At 40.7% G+C, this 18253-nt stretch overlaps 1 protein-coding gene across 1 annotated transcript in view; it reads left to right on the forward strand.

The window, feature by feature from the left end:
* The window catches only part of SPATA16 (spermatogenesis associated 16), a gene marked incomplete at its 3' end in the record, with an annotated part of 79274 nt that overhangs the window by 13154 nt on the left and 47867 nt on the right, over positions 1 to 18253 (forward strand). The window contains exons 3-4 of the mRNA XM_009873959.1: positions 1047 to 1189; positions 12639 to 12728. Of these exons, the coding sequence (XP_009872261.1) occupies positions 1047 to 1189; positions 12639 to 12728 (233 nt within the window). The remainder of the gene's footprint in view (positions 1 to 1046; positions 1190 to 12638; positions 12729 to 18253) is intronic.

An 18253-nucleotide genomic window follows, 5' to 3' on the forward strand; every position in this document is an offset into this window, starting at 1 on the left:
TGATTTGCAGTGAAGTCACTTAGTCAGAGGAAATCACTGCACACTAAACAATCCCGTTAGGGATGTTTATCCAAGCAAAGGACATTCAATTGCATTTTCATTAGTAGCACTATATGGTTATTGTCCTTAAAGACAAGGCTCTTAGACTTAATCTATTTGTTTGCAGCTGTATCTGACGGCTTACAGTTGAATTTTCTTAAGAACTAAAATGTAGTTTTTACTATTCTTTGGCATTACAAAATCAGGTTGCTTGCAGATTTAGGAAACAAAAATTTGAGGACTGAAGATGGTCCCTCCCAGTATTGCAGCTCTGCCAGCACTGAGGACTCTCCAAAACACTAAGTTGTGGGTTATCTAATTCTGACGAAGCACGTTATGGAACAGAACATTATTTAATGAGCAAGTCACTCTCTGTGATGAACATCAGGCAATTTAAGTATTGAGAAAAGAGTGGTTTTTTAAAAAGAGAAAATGTGATGTTTCTCTACGGTAAATTCTATAAGGCTCAAGAAGATGGGAAAGACAGTTGATCTTTTTACTTTCTATGGCAGTTTTCTGGAAGGACAAGTCCTCCCATTAAATGAGGAGAAGGGTTTCTGGTTTTCTTGCCCTGTGCCACTCTGTCTGATCCATGGGACAAGGGCAGCAGAGCCTAAAGCAGAGCCCACCACCAGTTTACTGAAATCAGTAAATAGATGTCTGAGACTCCTCCTTCAACCTCGGTCTCAAGACAGCCATGAATTTTGGGACACTGAAGTTGAGCCTTTATTTTTGCAAACGGAGAAAAATATAGTTTTGTCCATAAAAGCACCTTTTAGTTTTTAGCTTATTATCTCTCTTGACTATCCCCCTTCAGGAAGATGACACTGCATTTTATATTATATTCACATTTATTTGTACTGCTTTTTGTAGTGATAACTCTAGTTAAAGTCAGGGTATATTTTACTTAGAAGTCAGTTTTCTCCATTTATCAGTTACAAAAAGCATTTCTACCTAACAAAAGGTGTATTATAACATTGGTAAATAACATTTTTTTTCTTGTACAGCTTTGCAGTAAAGGTGTTGCTACAGCTGCCTTTCGGTCAAGTGCAGAAGATATTTCCAGTATTGCCAGTTTTATTGAGACAAAGCTCGTAATCTGCTACTTAAAACTGAGGAAGCCTGATGATGCTGTGAATCATGCACACAGGTAAAAATAAATATTGATTAGATACAAAAATTAAACAAAGACTGTGAAAAAATCCTGTACAGAAAGAATCAGTCTAATAATGAGAAAAGGGGAATCAATAAAACACAAACTTGCATATGACACTGATGTTTAGATTGGACCAATTCTCAATATTTGAGACTTGGAGCCACAATAGCCATGCAATGCATTTACTGCTTTGCCAACGCAGTGGGTAAGGATATGCAGGTGAGTCACATCCATAGCTCAGGGCACCCTGAAGATTGAAGCTAGACAACTGTAAACACGCTCAGCCTTATATGACAGTAATGATATTACGAACCCTTCATCTTTTTCAAGCCAGATTAGGTCAGGGGTGGCTTCAAATTATTTTCATTACGTAATTCCGCATGGGCTCACTTGTGATCCACATCAAAGACCAGCACCACCAGCAATGCATAAAGAAGCCAGAAACAAAACCTGAAAACAGAGGAGATGAAATTCCCATTAGTTTTGGATGAGTTAGGATTTTGCTGGGTTTGTGTTGCCTTTAATTACCGTTCAGGCATAACGATAGTTTCTGTTAAGCGCATGCATGTCCTGCCAGCAACATTTCATTACTGAGGTTTCTGTTCCTTTTTTCCCCTTGTATGAGGTGTATTAGGATGGACACTACAATTAGTGCAGGGTGAGGATTTTTTCATACAGTCATCTCCAATGAATGTAGCTACAAAAGAGTAGCTGCAAGAAAACAGGAGGCCCATGCTTGTGCCTAATGTGCAGGAGAGAGCAGTGAAGAATAATGCGTTGGTATAGAAATGAGATGCCATCATGGCAGCAGGATCATTTAGCTACATGCAAAGTCAGGGGAAGTCTGAGAACCCTGACTTTACGGCAAGGTCTTCCTCTTCCAGCCTATTCCCAAGCACTTTTTGTTTGTAAAGCTATCCCTACCTGGAGATTATCTAGACTGTGGGGGGCATCCTGCAGACTAGTTCCAGGTCTCATTTGGCTTGGGGGCTTGAATGCTCATGAGAGGCACACAACGGACCAGGCACAAAGTGTATTTCTTTCAGGTGGAGTATTGTTAGGTGAGCCAAAGTATAGAAAGTGGGGAAGACTGTGAGATTCCCATTAAAAATTAAAAAGAAAATTTAAAATCCACCAAAAAGTGCAAACTGAAAACCAACCACATTTTTTCATGGCTTCTCAAAGATCACATTAGAAATGAAAAAAAAAAGAAGAATACAGTTTGACTGGAGTCTCAACTTTTGGAAAAAATGTAATCAAGACTTTTTCATTCTAACTGTGATTTTCAAGAATACTAAAATAAGGTGGCTATTTGGACAGTATAACTATAACAGGAAATACTTTATCTCCTTTAAATTATCTTGATTTCAAAATAGTAAGATATATTGACCCCAATGCTACAGAAACTAAAGCCTGTTCAGACAAGCTTTGATTTCTATTGTCTTAAAACAGAAACTATGACCTACAGAAACCCATTACCTACAGAGAAAATAAATGGAGTTAGATTGAGATCACTGGAAAACCAAAGCAGGGAATAAAATCGTCACTCTTCTTTCTTATATATGATTATAAGAATTTTTTCTCATTTAGTTACATAGCACAAAGAAAAGGGGCAGTAATGCCTATTTTCAATATAATTCATTTAATAACTTGCAGAATGGGAATAAATCTACTGACCAGAGTTGTCACATTATAAAATGCAGGAACTGATACCATAGTATTCCAGCAAAGAAAAAAAATTCTGAGGCATAATTAACATAAAGACAAAACTTGAAATATAAGCAATAGAGGTATTTCTCAAAAAGAACAAATAAATTACTCCAGGCTGTCCTGCTAAAAATAGCATACTGCCATCAGTTAACTAGTGCATATAGAATTTTTACTCTCATTGAGTTTTTATGTCATCACCACATTTTAATGGTTTGCTGGTAATCCTTTGGCATTAATCATGAATCCAAATTAAAATATTCATTTCTGCATTTATTTGCATTTACTGAACTATTCTTTCTTTAATTTCATGTAAATTTCACAGCTCTTGCATTCATTTCTGGCCAGAAATATTCTTAATTAAAGCTTTAATATTCTCACACGTAGTTGTATCAAATAGATAGAAGTGGGGTTTAGTAGGAAGAAACCTTATGAAATAACACAACTAGGGAAATGGAGAAAATAGAGAAAAATTCCAGCAGCTCGGTTTGAAACAGTTCAAGACCAGGCATCTTCAGGGGAATAGCTTCCCCATTCTTAAGAGAGGAAAGGGAGCGCAATCTATATCATCAGCTTTAGATCCTGTATGAGAAGCCAAGCCTAGGTCCCCTCGAGAAGCGGGAATTGTATTCTCTGGTTTCCTAATACTACAATTTAAGGCTGCCTTTAGCATCGCTGGCACAATTGAGGACACTGGCTGGCTTCTCATCATTTGTCAAGCTGGTACAAAAGATTTACTCTTTGCAATCAAACACTATTAAAACCACTTCTCATCTGTCACAACTCCAAACAAACATGCCATGGACTGGCCTTGCCAAGCAGCATCTGCAGTAACCTACTTGACCAGCACTTTTCATCATAAGATAGCCATCAAAACAATTCCTAACTTGCAGTCTGAAGCTATAAAATGAATCACACAATATTTACATGCCCTGTAGTCCTTTTGGCCCAGGCGTTATGGCATACCAGGGTTTAATGATCTTAATAACCCCATATGGCTTGTTGAGAAATTAGATTTTTCCTTTGGTTGCAGAAGGCAATTTTCAATTATAGCAGATGGCAAAACAGCGAAGGTCTGAGAAGTCAAGAACTGACTAAGAAACCTCAGATTAGTACTTAGGCCTCATGTTGCTCAGCTTAATAATGTCAGTGGTTGAATTTTTGCCCCAAATGAAAATAATCTTAAAGCAGAGTGTAGCATTTCAGCAGAGCAGTCCCCCAATTACGTCTGCTCTTCAGAGAGCCAGGCCCAACAGAGAAATCCATAAAGCTGCAGTCGCATGTGGAAAAACAAGCTATGGCACATCACGTACACAGCTCAGCAACTGTTGAGATTCAATTTGGTTTGTAATCGGAGAGAATGATACTGAACTCTGCGGCAATGGAAGATGAAGGATCCTTTCAAAGCATGATATACACAAGTTTCTCCACGAGACTCTATGTCCTTTTACAGTTTCTTTGTTTATTTTTGCTTTTTTGCTCCTCCGAGCAAGGTAAAATAAATCTGCATTGATGCCATGTGACTTGCTGTTTGCACACGAGAAAATAGCACAGAATCTTTCTATTAGAAATATACTTTTTGCCACTGCGCTTACACTTCCTCAGCTGCTGTGGTCCTCCTGGCACGCAAGATTTGAAGAATGACAGACGTAGGGCTTGATCCAGTTGCCTAAACACAGCAGCTGTTCATCAAAATCTGTACATTGATCAAGCACTAGAAAACGTGGAAGAGGTTAGCATCACCCACCAAGCAGCACGTGACAAAAAGCAGTTTTGTTTCATTTCTGCCTGCTTCTCCTCACTCCCTGCCCAGCTGCAGGGTGGTGCCATAGGACTCCTCTGGAAATAAGCTCCTCAGCTTGAACAAGGCTGCCTACCATAGGTGAAAAGGCACCCCTCTTGCCAAGGATTGCCCCCAGGCCATAGGAAGCCCACAGCTGGTGGTGGGAGGTGCTTTGGGAAGTGCCATCTGGAGGGATGTTGGTGACCTGCCTCCTCCCAGAGCATCCCTGGGCTTCGCTCCCTGCCCCCCTTCCCTCCACCTGGGAATTGCAGGTGGAAGGGCTGAGGGGAGGAAGAGGAGTCAGGCCTAGTGGCATGGTTCTTTAATGTTATCTCCAAGTAATGCCTGAAAAATATGTTCATGGTAATAAGGACTGCGGTACAGAACTATTCAAAATCTTTGGGGGTTAGCAAAGATCTTCCCGTGTCCTTGCAGACTGCCTCGCAGCATGACCCGCTGCCAGTTCTCTCCCTCCCTCCCAGAAAGGCAATGCATAGAGAATGTAATAAATCTGTAAAGCTTTTTCTGCTATGCCTTTTTATGTGTTCAGTGGAAGGCAGGGCTCTCTAATGCCTCTTGCACAATTCATAGGGAGACACATGAAGTAGAAAATAGCACCTCTGTTAAGTAGTACACGATTGCTTTAGTGATGACTTAACAGAGGGAATCTCTTATGGAGGCACTGTGGGGAAAAAAAATCTAAAACAACTGAAGTCTCACAGATTTAATTCTAAATCCTCTGCATTTTTCCCAGTGACTTTTCAGACACTTACAAAAGGTTTAAAATAATTATTAATGATCAAGCTTTGTGCAATATCTGTCAGAAAAAAAAAAAGGCATCTCAAAACTTGGTCAGTGTATTACAGACAGGATAAGTCAGGAGTCTTTAATCAAGATTAATTCAGAACTTTCAGACTAAAAATTCAATATTCAGCTACTTCTCCCTAGCTTCCTTATTTTGCACATTTGAAATAGGACTATATTAAAGTAAGTTGAAGAATGGAATTCTAGTGAAATATTAAATAATCAAAAATAAATAATGCAATGATGCTATGATACGGTGCAGTCAGTGGGCATTAAAATGGAGACAGAATAATAGAAGAGTTCAAGAAGAACATAAATTTTTAGGTAGAAGTAGAAAAATGAGAAAAAAATGGCTGATGCCACTAATCTGTGGGAAGGCTGTAGTGTAATGCATACTTTGTTTTAAACTACTCTCCTAATCTCTTTACCTTCTCAGAAAAGGGAAGAAGAAGAAATAGAAGAATTAGCAGTACCTAATTACTTCAGCCATTGTGTTAGGCATATTGCAATATACATAATAGATGAGAGATTATTAATACAAAGCTATTCCATTGAGATGCTCTGGATAATATAAACCAGAAGTACTCTTAAAAAATAATTCCTTCTCGCACTGCATTTCAAATATTTCTACATACTCCAATTTTTTATTCCTTTTTAAATGAGAAGCATTTTCTCTGGATTTCAATTCTCAAGTCTGAATCACGTTATTTCCAGGTTGGTATAACAGTGACGTAGTTTGTATTTTATGGACTTAGACTTCCTCCATTGAGGTCAAGTGCTATATTCCCCTGGACTTTGCTGATGTACATTTATCTGCACAACATGTGGTGAGGTCATATTAAGGAAAGGCATATTTAGGGGGAAAAAAATGCCCTGGAAGAAATACGGTACCTTGTAGAAGGAAAAGTCTAGCAACACTGAACTGTTTTATAAGAGTTGAGATACATGACAGCAGTCCTAAAGGCGCCAGAAAATTTGGTGGTCAAGCAAGGGATACTTGTACAGCTGGAAAGCGAGTGGGCAGTACCTTATGCAAAAAAAAGGCAGGGAATGCAGACTACATCTATTTCTGTTAAGATGTTTTGGGAACTTTGAAACAAGATCTTTCTAAATATCTTTTTGTTCTGGACCGAAGAACATTCTCCTTTTTACCACCTTCACAGCTGAGGAATTGAGACTTGTATAGCACATTTATCTTATGCTTGCAATTCAAAGCAAATTGCTGCTGCAAAACCTTTTAGCATGGCAGTTATATTTCACTCTACTGACAGAGAAAAGGCGTTGTGTGAAACCTTTTTTTTGGGAACCCACGCTTCCTCCTTTCCTCTCTGTTTAGATATGAAAACTTCATGAGATGGTTTCTTCTTTGCACTGAAGGTCCTTGCCCATAAGTGCCATAACTGCATTTATTTCTGATTGGTTGTACAAAAATCCGACTGCACAGAGACAAACCAGGTGTCCTCCTTCAGTGTGAGAGGATTTGGTCCTGTTACTGACCCACCTATGTTTGGCAGAAGCTTTTCTGTCTTTCTTTGCAGCTCTTTGTTTGGTTCAGTGATGATGGCTATCTTGAAGGGATTCGTAATGATTTATTAGCTCACCAGAGAGATCCATTCTGGACTCTCCCAGATTTCTCTTGGTAAGCAATATTCAGTAAAGCTATTCTTGTAGCTATATCTGTCGACCAGTCCTGGCTTCTTAGTCCTCCAGCCTTTTTCTTACCTAATTTTGCATGTGACTTCTTTAAATAGAGTGGTCAGGTCAGGGAGGGAAGGATGCTCCTTCCTTCAGGGACCAACATTCCCACAAAGTAAAAAAGGTCCCCAGGCGCAGGGCAGAGTGGACGCAGTCCCAGCCAGGCATTTGGTGGAAAGAGAAAGGAAGCTCCCCATGGACCGGTGGGTCTGAACCTCTCCAATTGCCAAGACTCTGAAACCAAGCTCAGGAGAAAGACCCTGCCTCCCTCACTTGTCCCTTAAGATGACTCTCCTCATCACAGACACTCTCCTTCTCTCTTTAACTATTAATGCCACCACAACACTCTTGCCCCCTGGGACAAGGTGTTTCTGCATGCCTGCTTTCACAAGCCCACCAAATAGTTCCCCCAGCTTGTTGCCACAGGGAGGTGTTGGGTTTTTTTCCCTCTCCTCTTCAGAATGTCAGCTTTAGTAAACTCTCAACACAGAGCAAGGAAGCCTGCAAGCTTTTGTGCATCCAAGACACATCCTCTTAGTTCTCTACAAAAGCACCAGGAGGAGAAGTGGTTTAGAATACCAAGTGGTCTGCAAGCAAACATATCACCAGGAGGTCCTCAGACAAAACTTAAATAAAATCATAACATAGCTGGACATGCAAGCTGCAGGAAAATATGATCAGGTTGGTTCTTGGCTACCACATCATCCAGGAAACTGAGTGTCAGGAATTTCACTGCGTCTAGTAGGGCTGAACTCTTAAACCAGCCCTTGGGATCAGAATGGAGCACAGCAGATGTAAGACTAGTACTACACTGCAGATAATAATCTATCTACCATAGGGATGAAACGAGTTAAAACAGGAAAGTTGAGGTTCAATGTGATTGTACAGGATTTGTCGGGTTCACCTGTAGCTATATTGGGGCTGGATTATCAGCTGTACTGATTGACAGTACTCACTGAAGATAAAAACCTCTGCAGCAGCGGAATACATGGTTTTGCTGAATACTAGTTGACACATCACTTGCACCTCCCTTGTATTTAGTGTTGTGGTGACTACGTTTGTCTGGTCACCCAGGGCCAGCAGCACGCAGACCCTGCCGTACTGACCCACACTAGGTCTTTGCAGAGAGGCACCTATTTCTTTAAGACTGAAGTTTTCCTTCTGATAAATCACCTAATTCCCAACAGTCAATTATAATTGACTATTAAAATGCATTTGTACAGACGACCATGCTGTATCACAGGAAAGCATGGGCAGCTAAGAAAAAGAAAAAGCTTCTGCCAGTCTAGTTAAAGAAATAACTACACGCACCTCTGCGAGCAAGCTGGCTTTTACTCACAGTACTAGCAAGAAAAATGAGTTTATCTGCTTTACTGGTGAAGTGTATTTTTTCACGTTTCATCTATAGAATCATCTCATTGACTTTTTCTTGCCCTATAAAGGCCAAACACGAATGATGTGGTGGATATAGTACCAGAGGCACTTCTTCAAGTCAGTCAGATTAGAGTTAAATCCCTCTTGATTTTGGGAAGGAATTTGATAGAGAATGTGCACCTTAGAGAAAAGGCAGGGCGATTTCTAGCAGCCAGTTTTGATGTAGCAATCTGAGTTTCTTGCCACACCAGTTTTCCTAACATCAGTAGTAAGACTGAAAGAGAAACTAGGGGAGAAAAACCATAAACTCGTGCATCTCTGATTCACGTACTCCAATTGCTATGGTAGGGAAGCCTTCTTCCCCCTCTTCACAGTTTAAAAAAGAGATAATGGGACAAACACTGTATTATTTTTAAGAGACGATGTCAAGATGAAAAAATGAAAACGTCAAAAAAGAGGCTGATATACAGCATTACTTAAGGACTGTTTTGTTGAGAAAAACTGACCAAATGATTTACGAAAGGCTTTTAACAGGGCAGTCTTTGGATTACAGTGAGGATGAAAAATAAATGAAAATCTATTTCAAGTTTACTTTAGCCTAGTCATTTGACAGATGAGGGCAAAACCTGGCAAGAACACAAGTTTTAATCTTCAGATGTAGTGACTTTATTTGCAGTTTTGTGGATTAGAAGTTTTCTCTGTGCAAAATAAGAGCTATCCATTTTCAGACGTTTCCTGTTGAAACTACTTTCTCTACCTGAAGCTCCCATGAGAGGCACATGAAGAAAAAGACCAAAGCATCAACATTTCTGCTCCTGGCACAAATCCCCACATACAGAGACTGTCTCAATTGTGTTGCAGCCGGTGTGCCCACCACCTTCTTCCCTTCCCATTTCTTCTTTCCCTCTTGAAACACTTCCCTCCTAATTAATTACTGGATTAACCAGCCTAGTATCAAGACTGCTCATGGCTGGAGGTGGATCTTGGAGCATGGACTTGTTCTCAGTATGCCCAGCCTGGCACATTTCTGCCTGGCCAGATGGGTCCCCCATCTGCTCCTCTTTGAAGGAGAACTTCCTGGAATTTGGGTTTTCCTCTTAACCTTTGTTTGTATGATTCCTTTGCTTCCTATTTTTGCTCAGGTTTTGTTTTGAGGGTTGGGTTGCTTTTTTTCCCTTTTCACAAAAGTCACCTCTAAACACATCAGAGGCAGATTTAAAAACCAAAGGGGTAAACTCTGCACAATTTTAGAGCACACGTGGCATTAAATTGGCACCACACTTCACAAAGGCTACTACTAAACAAGAGCTGGGTCAGTACAGCAAAGGGCTACTTTTGGGTAGAGTAATACAGCGGAAACTAATTCTAGTGTACAGGCTACAGAGAGCCTAGAAACATCAAACCAAACTGCCAGGAGTCAAAGGTAGTTTTCTAATGTTTACTGAAGCTATTAGGATGTGCCATAATATTTTTTCAGTATAGAATTTACAGATCGAGAGAAGCAGTTGATCTTTTTGAGACTAGTGCAAAAAAAAAAAATCAAGATGGAAAATGGAGAGTTGATAGCTAATTCCAGGAAAATCTGCCACAGTTCTATATTTATTATAAGCCTATCACAGCACATCCTGCTCAAAGACTTACAGAAAATGTGTCGCTAACTACCAGGGAATTATTGATTTTTTAATTTTTTTCCACTCATAGTGCTATTGCTTGGCTGTAGGAGAACTGATAACTTGGAAAGGGGGGAAAAGTAGAAAAAAAAAATCAATATTAGTATTATCAACTGTTGACTACAGTTTACAGCAGCAATAATCTCTTTTAAAACAGCTTGGAGAAGTACCAGTTGTCATCTACATAAGGGATTACTTTTTGGTCATATCTTTAAATGATGATGGTATTTTGGTGTTGTGATGATTTTGTTCTGGTTAAATTAAGTTTTGTCTAAACTTCAGTAACTAACCTCAGTATCGTCTAAACTTCAGATGTGAACCACATTTAGCAGAGAACGGCACTGTTTACTGTTGCCATTACCTTTTCGTTGCTAATAAGAGCGATTCGGTCCCCTCGTTAAGAGCAACTGATTTTTAACAGCCCATTCCATTTTGTACATCATATTTTAGCTCAGTATTTAGATGTACCCTCCGTCACAAAGGTCTGCACTTCTTCCAGTAGTGCCTTAAGGTACATGGTATCATTTGTCACTGTTTTTCCTCCACACACATTCTTTCTGGAGAGGCAATTCCTGCAGGGTGTTGAGAGAAAGCATTAGTGTTCTGAGCCTTTTTCAAATGCTGGACTGGAAAAGCATAGTTTTGAGATGCCTCCTGGTTCCTACTCCAGCTTTGGATAGTCTGTAGAGCTACATCTCCAGACGCATCTCTGCTCACACAGAGCAAAGCTTCACTGCGCCAGAACAGAAATGTCACTCACTAATCACTTTAGCATTTTAGTTGGGTGAATGAGTAGGATTGCGTTGCACTTTACCTGATTTCCTCCATTTTCTGCACACTAGATTATTTGCAGACCAGATTTAGCACTCAAACTAGATTAATTTCAGAGAAAACTCCCAGCACATTCTGTATGAGCCGTACACAAAATACAAGTAGCGCCCAGCAAAGGCACAGGAATCCAAACCAGCATCTGACCTTCAAGACAACTTTGAGCAACAGGAATCAGGACATTTTAAGAGGAGAGATGAGATCTACTCTGAAATAGAAGCCTCAGCGATCTACAATATAAACATAGGGGCATCAAAGTTAGCTTCTCTGATTCACTGATTGACTGCTCATATGTCTAATTACTGGCAAACACAGACATAACCATCCAGAGCTTTAGGCTTTCTTCTATGTGCCTTGGAGAAAGTGCCTGCCCAGTTAATTTGATTCACATGTCTACGGCATCTCAGAGATACTGGCAGGTTTTAACTTCTTTTGAAAGCTCCTTCTGAAGGCCACAGACATGCAGGCCGTGGGTGCTGAATGCATAAAGAAAAGAGTTACTGGTCTTCTCAAATGCACTGGATGTTTTCGTAAATGTGAATTTATAGCTGAATGTGTCTACATATATATGTCATAGCTTCAATATATGTTACTAAATTACTTGGTTATGAAGAGGATTAGCTCTGTGGATTAGTGGACTGAAATCATAAGAGGTAGTTTTTAATGCTAACATGATATTCAAAACCTTCAATGAGGAAACAGAAGCCAGTTTGCAAGTTTTCTTTGTAACAGAACATAATATTAATTGCTTTGTTGACACCGTAAACTACCATTAAATACTTTAAAACATGTACATAGTAATAAATAGTAAACTTTACATCCTAGAACATGCTGTATTTACCTTTTCTCCAAATACTGGAAGAGATGCTGATCAGAGAAGCTAGTCACTTGCTGGAGATCTCACAAGTGGAACTAGATGTAGAAGGAGCTGTCATTCTTGCCCTCCCCTTGCTCACATCAGAAGACTGCCCAAACAGCCAATCTAACTGCTTTCCTTATGTTATTTTTACTCTTCCATTTTTTGTGATGTTGACTTAAAGCCTGTAATTTGTTACACCTGAAATTGCACCTGTTAAAGTTAAGGGTCTAAGAAACATGCCAAGGTCCACCAACATAGAAGCTATCACTCGTACAGAAAATATTTCAAAATCTCCCAAGTTGACATTAAAATACATTCTAGGTGCGCAGTTTTTCCAGGTAGATGGGTCAGACAAATGCCACTCGTGTTTGTGGAGCTATGGGTTAACAAAAAGTTGTACTGTAGCATTTTTTTTTGTTATCTACAAGCTAAAGGCAATATAGCATATTACCACAGAAATCTTTTTCTAGAACAATACACAAAGCCCTAATGAAACTGCGTTTATGATATCACCTCAATAAAAGTTTTAATAATGCTTGTTCATATATCACAGCTGTCAAGAGAGAGAAAATGATAGTTAATGTTACATTTGAGACATACAGTGTTGAGCTGTATAGAATAAGTGTATGCGGTATGTGTCTTAGTCACCGTTTGATTATTGGTAGCTTTTAATGATTCAAGAAATAGAAATCTAAACTTCTCCATCTCTCTTCTCTTTTAAAGGAGCATTATTCTGAACCCAGCTTATTTCCGGAATCACCTGCGCCAAGCTGCTGTGTTTAGGTGCTTGGAGAGATACTCTGAAGCTGCAAGGTACTTTGGTGGATTTCTCTACATCCCTTTGGTTCCAGCTCTCAGTAGTAAGGATATCATCTTATATCCAGGCTTTTCCAAAGTCAGTGGGAGCTTTGCATTGGCTTTGTGTCTATGATCTCACATGCAGCAGAGCTCCAATCCTCCCAGTTGGCGTAACATGAATCATCCCAATTATGTCTCTAGCTGCAGTTAGGCTAACACATGTAGGAACATTTACTCCTTCTCAGGCACAGGAGTGAGCCCTGATTGGGTCCCAGGGCTATGGTGGGGCAAGAGCTACATGCACATGGGCATCTGCCAATCCCTGATTTCCCTGTAACCCTGGAAAGTAGTTCACGTGTGCTCCAAGTGGATGGGGAGAAAAAAGAAAAAGAAGAAAATTAATCAAGATCTCAGGGTACATACACTGTGATATGCTGCAAAAATATAGCCTGCCTGCAGCTGATGAGATTGCTGGTGTGAACGGGAACTGCTGGCAGGAGAAAAGCCTGCAAGAGGAAGCTCTGCTTGTATGCTTGCACTAACTCTGCCAAAAACTAAAAGTTTCAACATGCTTAAAGGAAAGAAACAGATGAGGAAATGCAACGGTGACTTTGTGTGTATCATATGTATCACCATTACCACTAACATTAGACACTTGCAGAGGACTGTTTGGCTAAAGACCGCAAGGTACATCACAAAATATTTCACAAGTCATTAGCTAACTAATGGCAGGGCAGCCAGTGTGAATTAGGCAGGAGACTGAAAGGGTCACTTTGCGCATCATTTAAGATGGATGCTACTGAAGCTACTGAAATAGCAGCAAAACAGTTTGTACAGGGAGCAGAGGAAGACTTTACCCAAGTGAAGCTGCAGAGAGGATCTAGGAAGAAGAACTTCCATCTTACATGCTGGACTTCAGCCAGAAACTCCAGGACAAGCACTTTTCCTTCTGCAGGACACACAGTGAGATTATGTCAGAGTAACCTCTTCTAGCTTCCACACATCAGGACGGGGAGAAGAAATCAGTTCCGCAAGGCAAGGAAACAGATTTTCCAAATATTTGTGAAATATGGTTTCAGATAAACTTGGAATATTTCACACTTGACTGAAAACCCACCCACCCCTTTTTTTGTTTGGTTGGGTTTTAAAACACAGCTCACTTTTCAAACAAAACTCTTTCAAATTAAGCAAGTGAAACATTTTGTTGAAAAACAAGAGTGTTATGATAGTTCCTAGATGTCCTTTTGTATCTCACTGATAATTGTCTCGTCCTAAAATCTTCTCGGGGTGTCGATTCAGAGAGAACTAGTCATCTACTGAATCATTGAGAGCTTGGGTCTACTGGTCAGTCAGATGTTTTAGAGCTATGTTAGGAGAGTATGTTGCTTTGTGACAGGTGGGGAATCCCATCCAGGATATTTTCACACCCAGGAATTCACTAATATCCTAGGAGGTGAAGAGATGCAGGACGAATTGTTTGGGGTCTTGCGAGGGAGAAGAATAGGGCTTTCCCCCTGAAGTCAGGTTGAAGATTTTTTTTAAAATAATAACAAAAGTTTAAAGAATACACTTGCAGAAGCTATCTTTAAGAAGCAATACATATAAATGCTCATATTTGAGAAGACAGTATGAACCAAAGTGTTCATAAATATGAATCCAAAAACAAAAAAAAAAGTGGTTGGTGTTACTGCAGATAAGCAATCAGTAAGTTTACTACATCAGCAGGCAAGAGGGAACTGTGTCAGCCTTTTTTCCCCACATTGAGTAGCTTTCAGGAAACTAGATGATTTTCAATGAGATTATGTATTTTGCAAAGGAGAGGAACATTCCGACAGACTGAATCCAGAGTGGTTCCAAAAGCAGTGACTATAGCAGTATTCAGAGTTTAGCCTAGTTTAACATAGTGTTACAGCAACTGTGCGGAGCTGCTTCTGCAGATTGTGTTAAACTAAGCTTAGCACTGTTTCTGTCACTTTGCCGGAGTCACTGGTCTTAGTGGAACCCCACTACCGGTGCAGAATGTACTCTATTCATTACAGACAGACCATGTCACACACAGATTCAGCTGCAGCTTCTGGGAATACAAACTTGGTTTTTGTTAGGGTAAGCTGCAATTTAGTTCTGCTTGCTTCTTGCATGAGAATATGGTCACTCTATTACCTTTTCTGCTTTTAAGTATCCTGTGCCTTCGCACCCCTCTCATGGGATTTTTAAGTTATTGAAGTCCATTAAATACACTTGGAACAGCACGTGGGTATGCAAACAGGAGTGGCTGGTTGCTTGGCACAAGCAGTGTGGGTAATCACATTTAATTCAGCCTACCTATCAAGCTGATAACCCCTGAGATTTTGTCTCTGAGGATACCAAATTTTTTGGTTCAGAGAGAGTTATAGGTTAGAGCAGGGTCAGCTGCAATTTAAGCATCTTTCTAGTCCCTCTGTGTGTGATTTTCAGTAGCACAGCCCGGTATCAGGAGACTGAAGCACAGGAATGCAAGGATATCTGAACTAACGTAAGGCATCTGATTTGCCTGTATCTGCATCACTTCTGAGTTTTGTCAGCTGCATTGTGAGTCCTTGGGGACAGCGCTGTGAGAGGATGCCACCACGCAGAGTGCAGCCTAAGGCCATCTGGCATTGTAAAGCAATCCTAGAACCACCACTGTGGGGTCACAGCATCTGCAAATGATGAATTCCAAAGTGCTGCGATCACTTTCACTAAGATGTCAGCTAGTAAATATATTTCTCCTCTATTGGTATCTGAGCTGTTAAGAGACTGCTCTTGACAAACACAGTAAAGATTTAAACCTCAGAAGGAAGAAAACCTATTTCAGTTGGAAGACCATCTCGGACCTTGAACGAATGGGCCTAAATGCATTCTGTATAAATTTAGTCTGGAAGGTACCAGGACATTTTAGGCATTAGAAAGCATTTAGGCTTCGGATCAGCCTCCAATAGCAGCTACTGGAAGTCTCTTGCCAAAGGACACACGGTTACAATTGATCAAAAGATCACTTAATAAGCAGAAAGGAAAGTCCAGGAAAGGGTCCTGGGCTCACTTCTGACCCAAAACTGAGAAAATGCTCTCAGACAAGGCCAAGGAGAACTCAGCCTTCCTGACTGCTACCTTAGGATAAGAGACACGTATGTGCAAGGGGATGAGCAAGCTGCAGAAGAACCTTGGAACCACAGAAGCACCTACTGTCTCTGAGGACTGAGTACACAAACCACCAGCCCTGCTTTCAGGGACAAGAGTGCTAGAAAGGGAACATACACCTGGGGGTGAGCCTCAAAGCTCTTGAAGGAGGAGTTCTCAGAGCCTATGTGTCCTTCAAGTCACTAAGCCCAAGGGCTGTGACCCCACAGCTGCCTCTCACACACCCACAGAAGGCCTAGCCAGATGAGCAATAAGGCATGAAAACAGGGGGTTTTCTCTACTCAAATAGCACAGGCTATTACTGGCACTGAATAGCCCTGACTCGGTACTAAGGTGAAAAATTGTAACTTACAGAAAATTATTGCTACCTATTTAAATTGGAATTTTAAGTACAAAAGGGATTAATTGTAAATAGGTAGCAATAATTTTCTGTAAGTTAAATTGGAATTTTAAGTACAAAAGGGATTTTGCCTGTTTCTCATTAAGCTGTATAGCTCTCATCTTTCTGCTAATCAAAATGCTGTGCTGATTTAACAGTGTCACTGTGTTCTGTGAAAAGCTTAAGATAGCTCTTTTATCACCAGTTAGAACACTAGTGGCTTGAAATTAGTCGTATACACGTAGGGGAAAACAGACTGTCTGTCCCTCTGCCAGAACAAACAACGCACATTCATCTGGCTGCATTGAGTAGGAGTAAGCAATCCTTAAGGAGAAAGAAGTTTTAGGATCTTAATAGCTGTGATATGGCTGACTCAGCTTTTTGACATTCCTCTTAAAAAAACCAAAATAATCTAGACAATCCCATCAGCTGAAAAACAAACTAGATCTGCAAGCAGCAAACCTCAGCGCCCTGTGAGAGTTTAGGTCTGTGTCTCCTTTAGGTCAGACTTGAAAACGCAGCACAAGAAAGCTAGGTGATTAATTTGGGTTAGTTTGTGCCTCTGGTTTTGGTTTACAAAATGTAGAGTCGTACTCAGGAAAGATATATAAATAATTGGGGTTTGTGGTGCAAGTTCCAGAAGCTCACTGCCTCCCGCGCCCACCTGCATCCGCAGCGCCTGCCTTTGCACCTTGCCTGGGGCAGGGGGGCTTCTGTTGGAAAAACACAGGGAAGTTTATATCCTTTCTCCATCCTACTTGTTCCAGTTTTCCTAAACTGAGACAAATTTAAAAAAAAAAAAAAATCCAATTTTATGAAAAGAAAAAAAAAAAAAAGCCTATTTTCATAGCTATGGACCCCCACCCCATTAAGACCAACTGCCCCCCCTCCGGCGCCCTCAAGTTCACCAGCAGGGAGGGGGCTCTGGCAGCTGGGGAGGATTTTCTCTGGCAAGCATTAGAATCAGTCAAAGCTCAAAGAAAAGTCCACACTGCCTATTACCCGATTTGACACCGACATACGATTTCAGTCTGTGTCTAAAATCACCGGCTGTGGTTTCTGCACCGCGCACATTATTCTTTAGCACTCAGGATTGTACGAGCATCAAACAACAGCTCGCTCCGACAGGGTCACACCAGAGGCAAGAAGCAGTCTTCAACACTAGTTTTTCCACACCCCCTGGCCAGAAGTAAACCTGAACACTGACAGCACGAGGTATCCCCTAACCCAGGGCACAGAAGGTATGAGACACAAGAGAGCAGAACAAGCAGCAGCGACGAGTCCGGAACGTGCACAGACCGTGTACCTCTGGAATTTCATTGCCCCTCCATTGCAAGCAGCTGATCCCAGCCATCCCATCCCTTCTCCAAACACCTCAACTGTGAGAGTGGTCACCCTCCTGGGATATGTACAGCACATCCCTTTTGTCTAGTGCTTGTTTCACACCAGGTCACCGAGAGCCCAAGCTCTTGCGGCTTTCCTGAGCATTCCCTGCCGTTGTAAAAGACTTGTCATTTCCCCACACATTTCTCAGCTCGCATTTGTAAAACAATTTTTATGTCCTTACGTGGTTGCTGCCATTAGACGGGAAACATTTCTCATCACTGCCTAGCAATCTCAATACAATACAGAAAGTTGTTACCTGCACGCAACCATGCGACAGATAATAATAAATATAATAAATGTATTCTAAGTGCAGGTGCCATTTTCCTTGCAGGAAACTTATTTCTGCTTTCTAGCAACAGAGTAATGACCCAGAAACTTTACCAAAGACAGCAAGCATACCCATCACCAGCCTGGAAGAGCTTGGCAGGACTAAAGAATTTTATAGCAGCTTCCCAGTACAATTTAAGGTTCACTGGTGAAATGTTTAAAAAGGAAGTTTTAAGCCAGGCTTCTGCTGGAAATAGCAACATGGAGGTGTTATGCACAGAACATTACTTTTTGCCCCATTTTGGGGCTAATTTACCTATAGGTAAATCCTGGCCCAGGTAATTTCATTCCT

The sequence above is a fragment of the Apaloderma vittatum genome, unplaced genomic scaffold, assembly GCF_000703405.1.
Source record: "Apaloderma vittatum isolate BGI_N311 unplaced genomic scaffold, ASM70340v1 scaffold18097, whole genome shotgun sequence".
NCBI classification, from domain to species: domain Eukaryota; kingdom Metazoa; phylum Chordata; class Aves; order Trogoniformes; family Trogonidae; genus Apaloderma; species Apaloderma vittatum.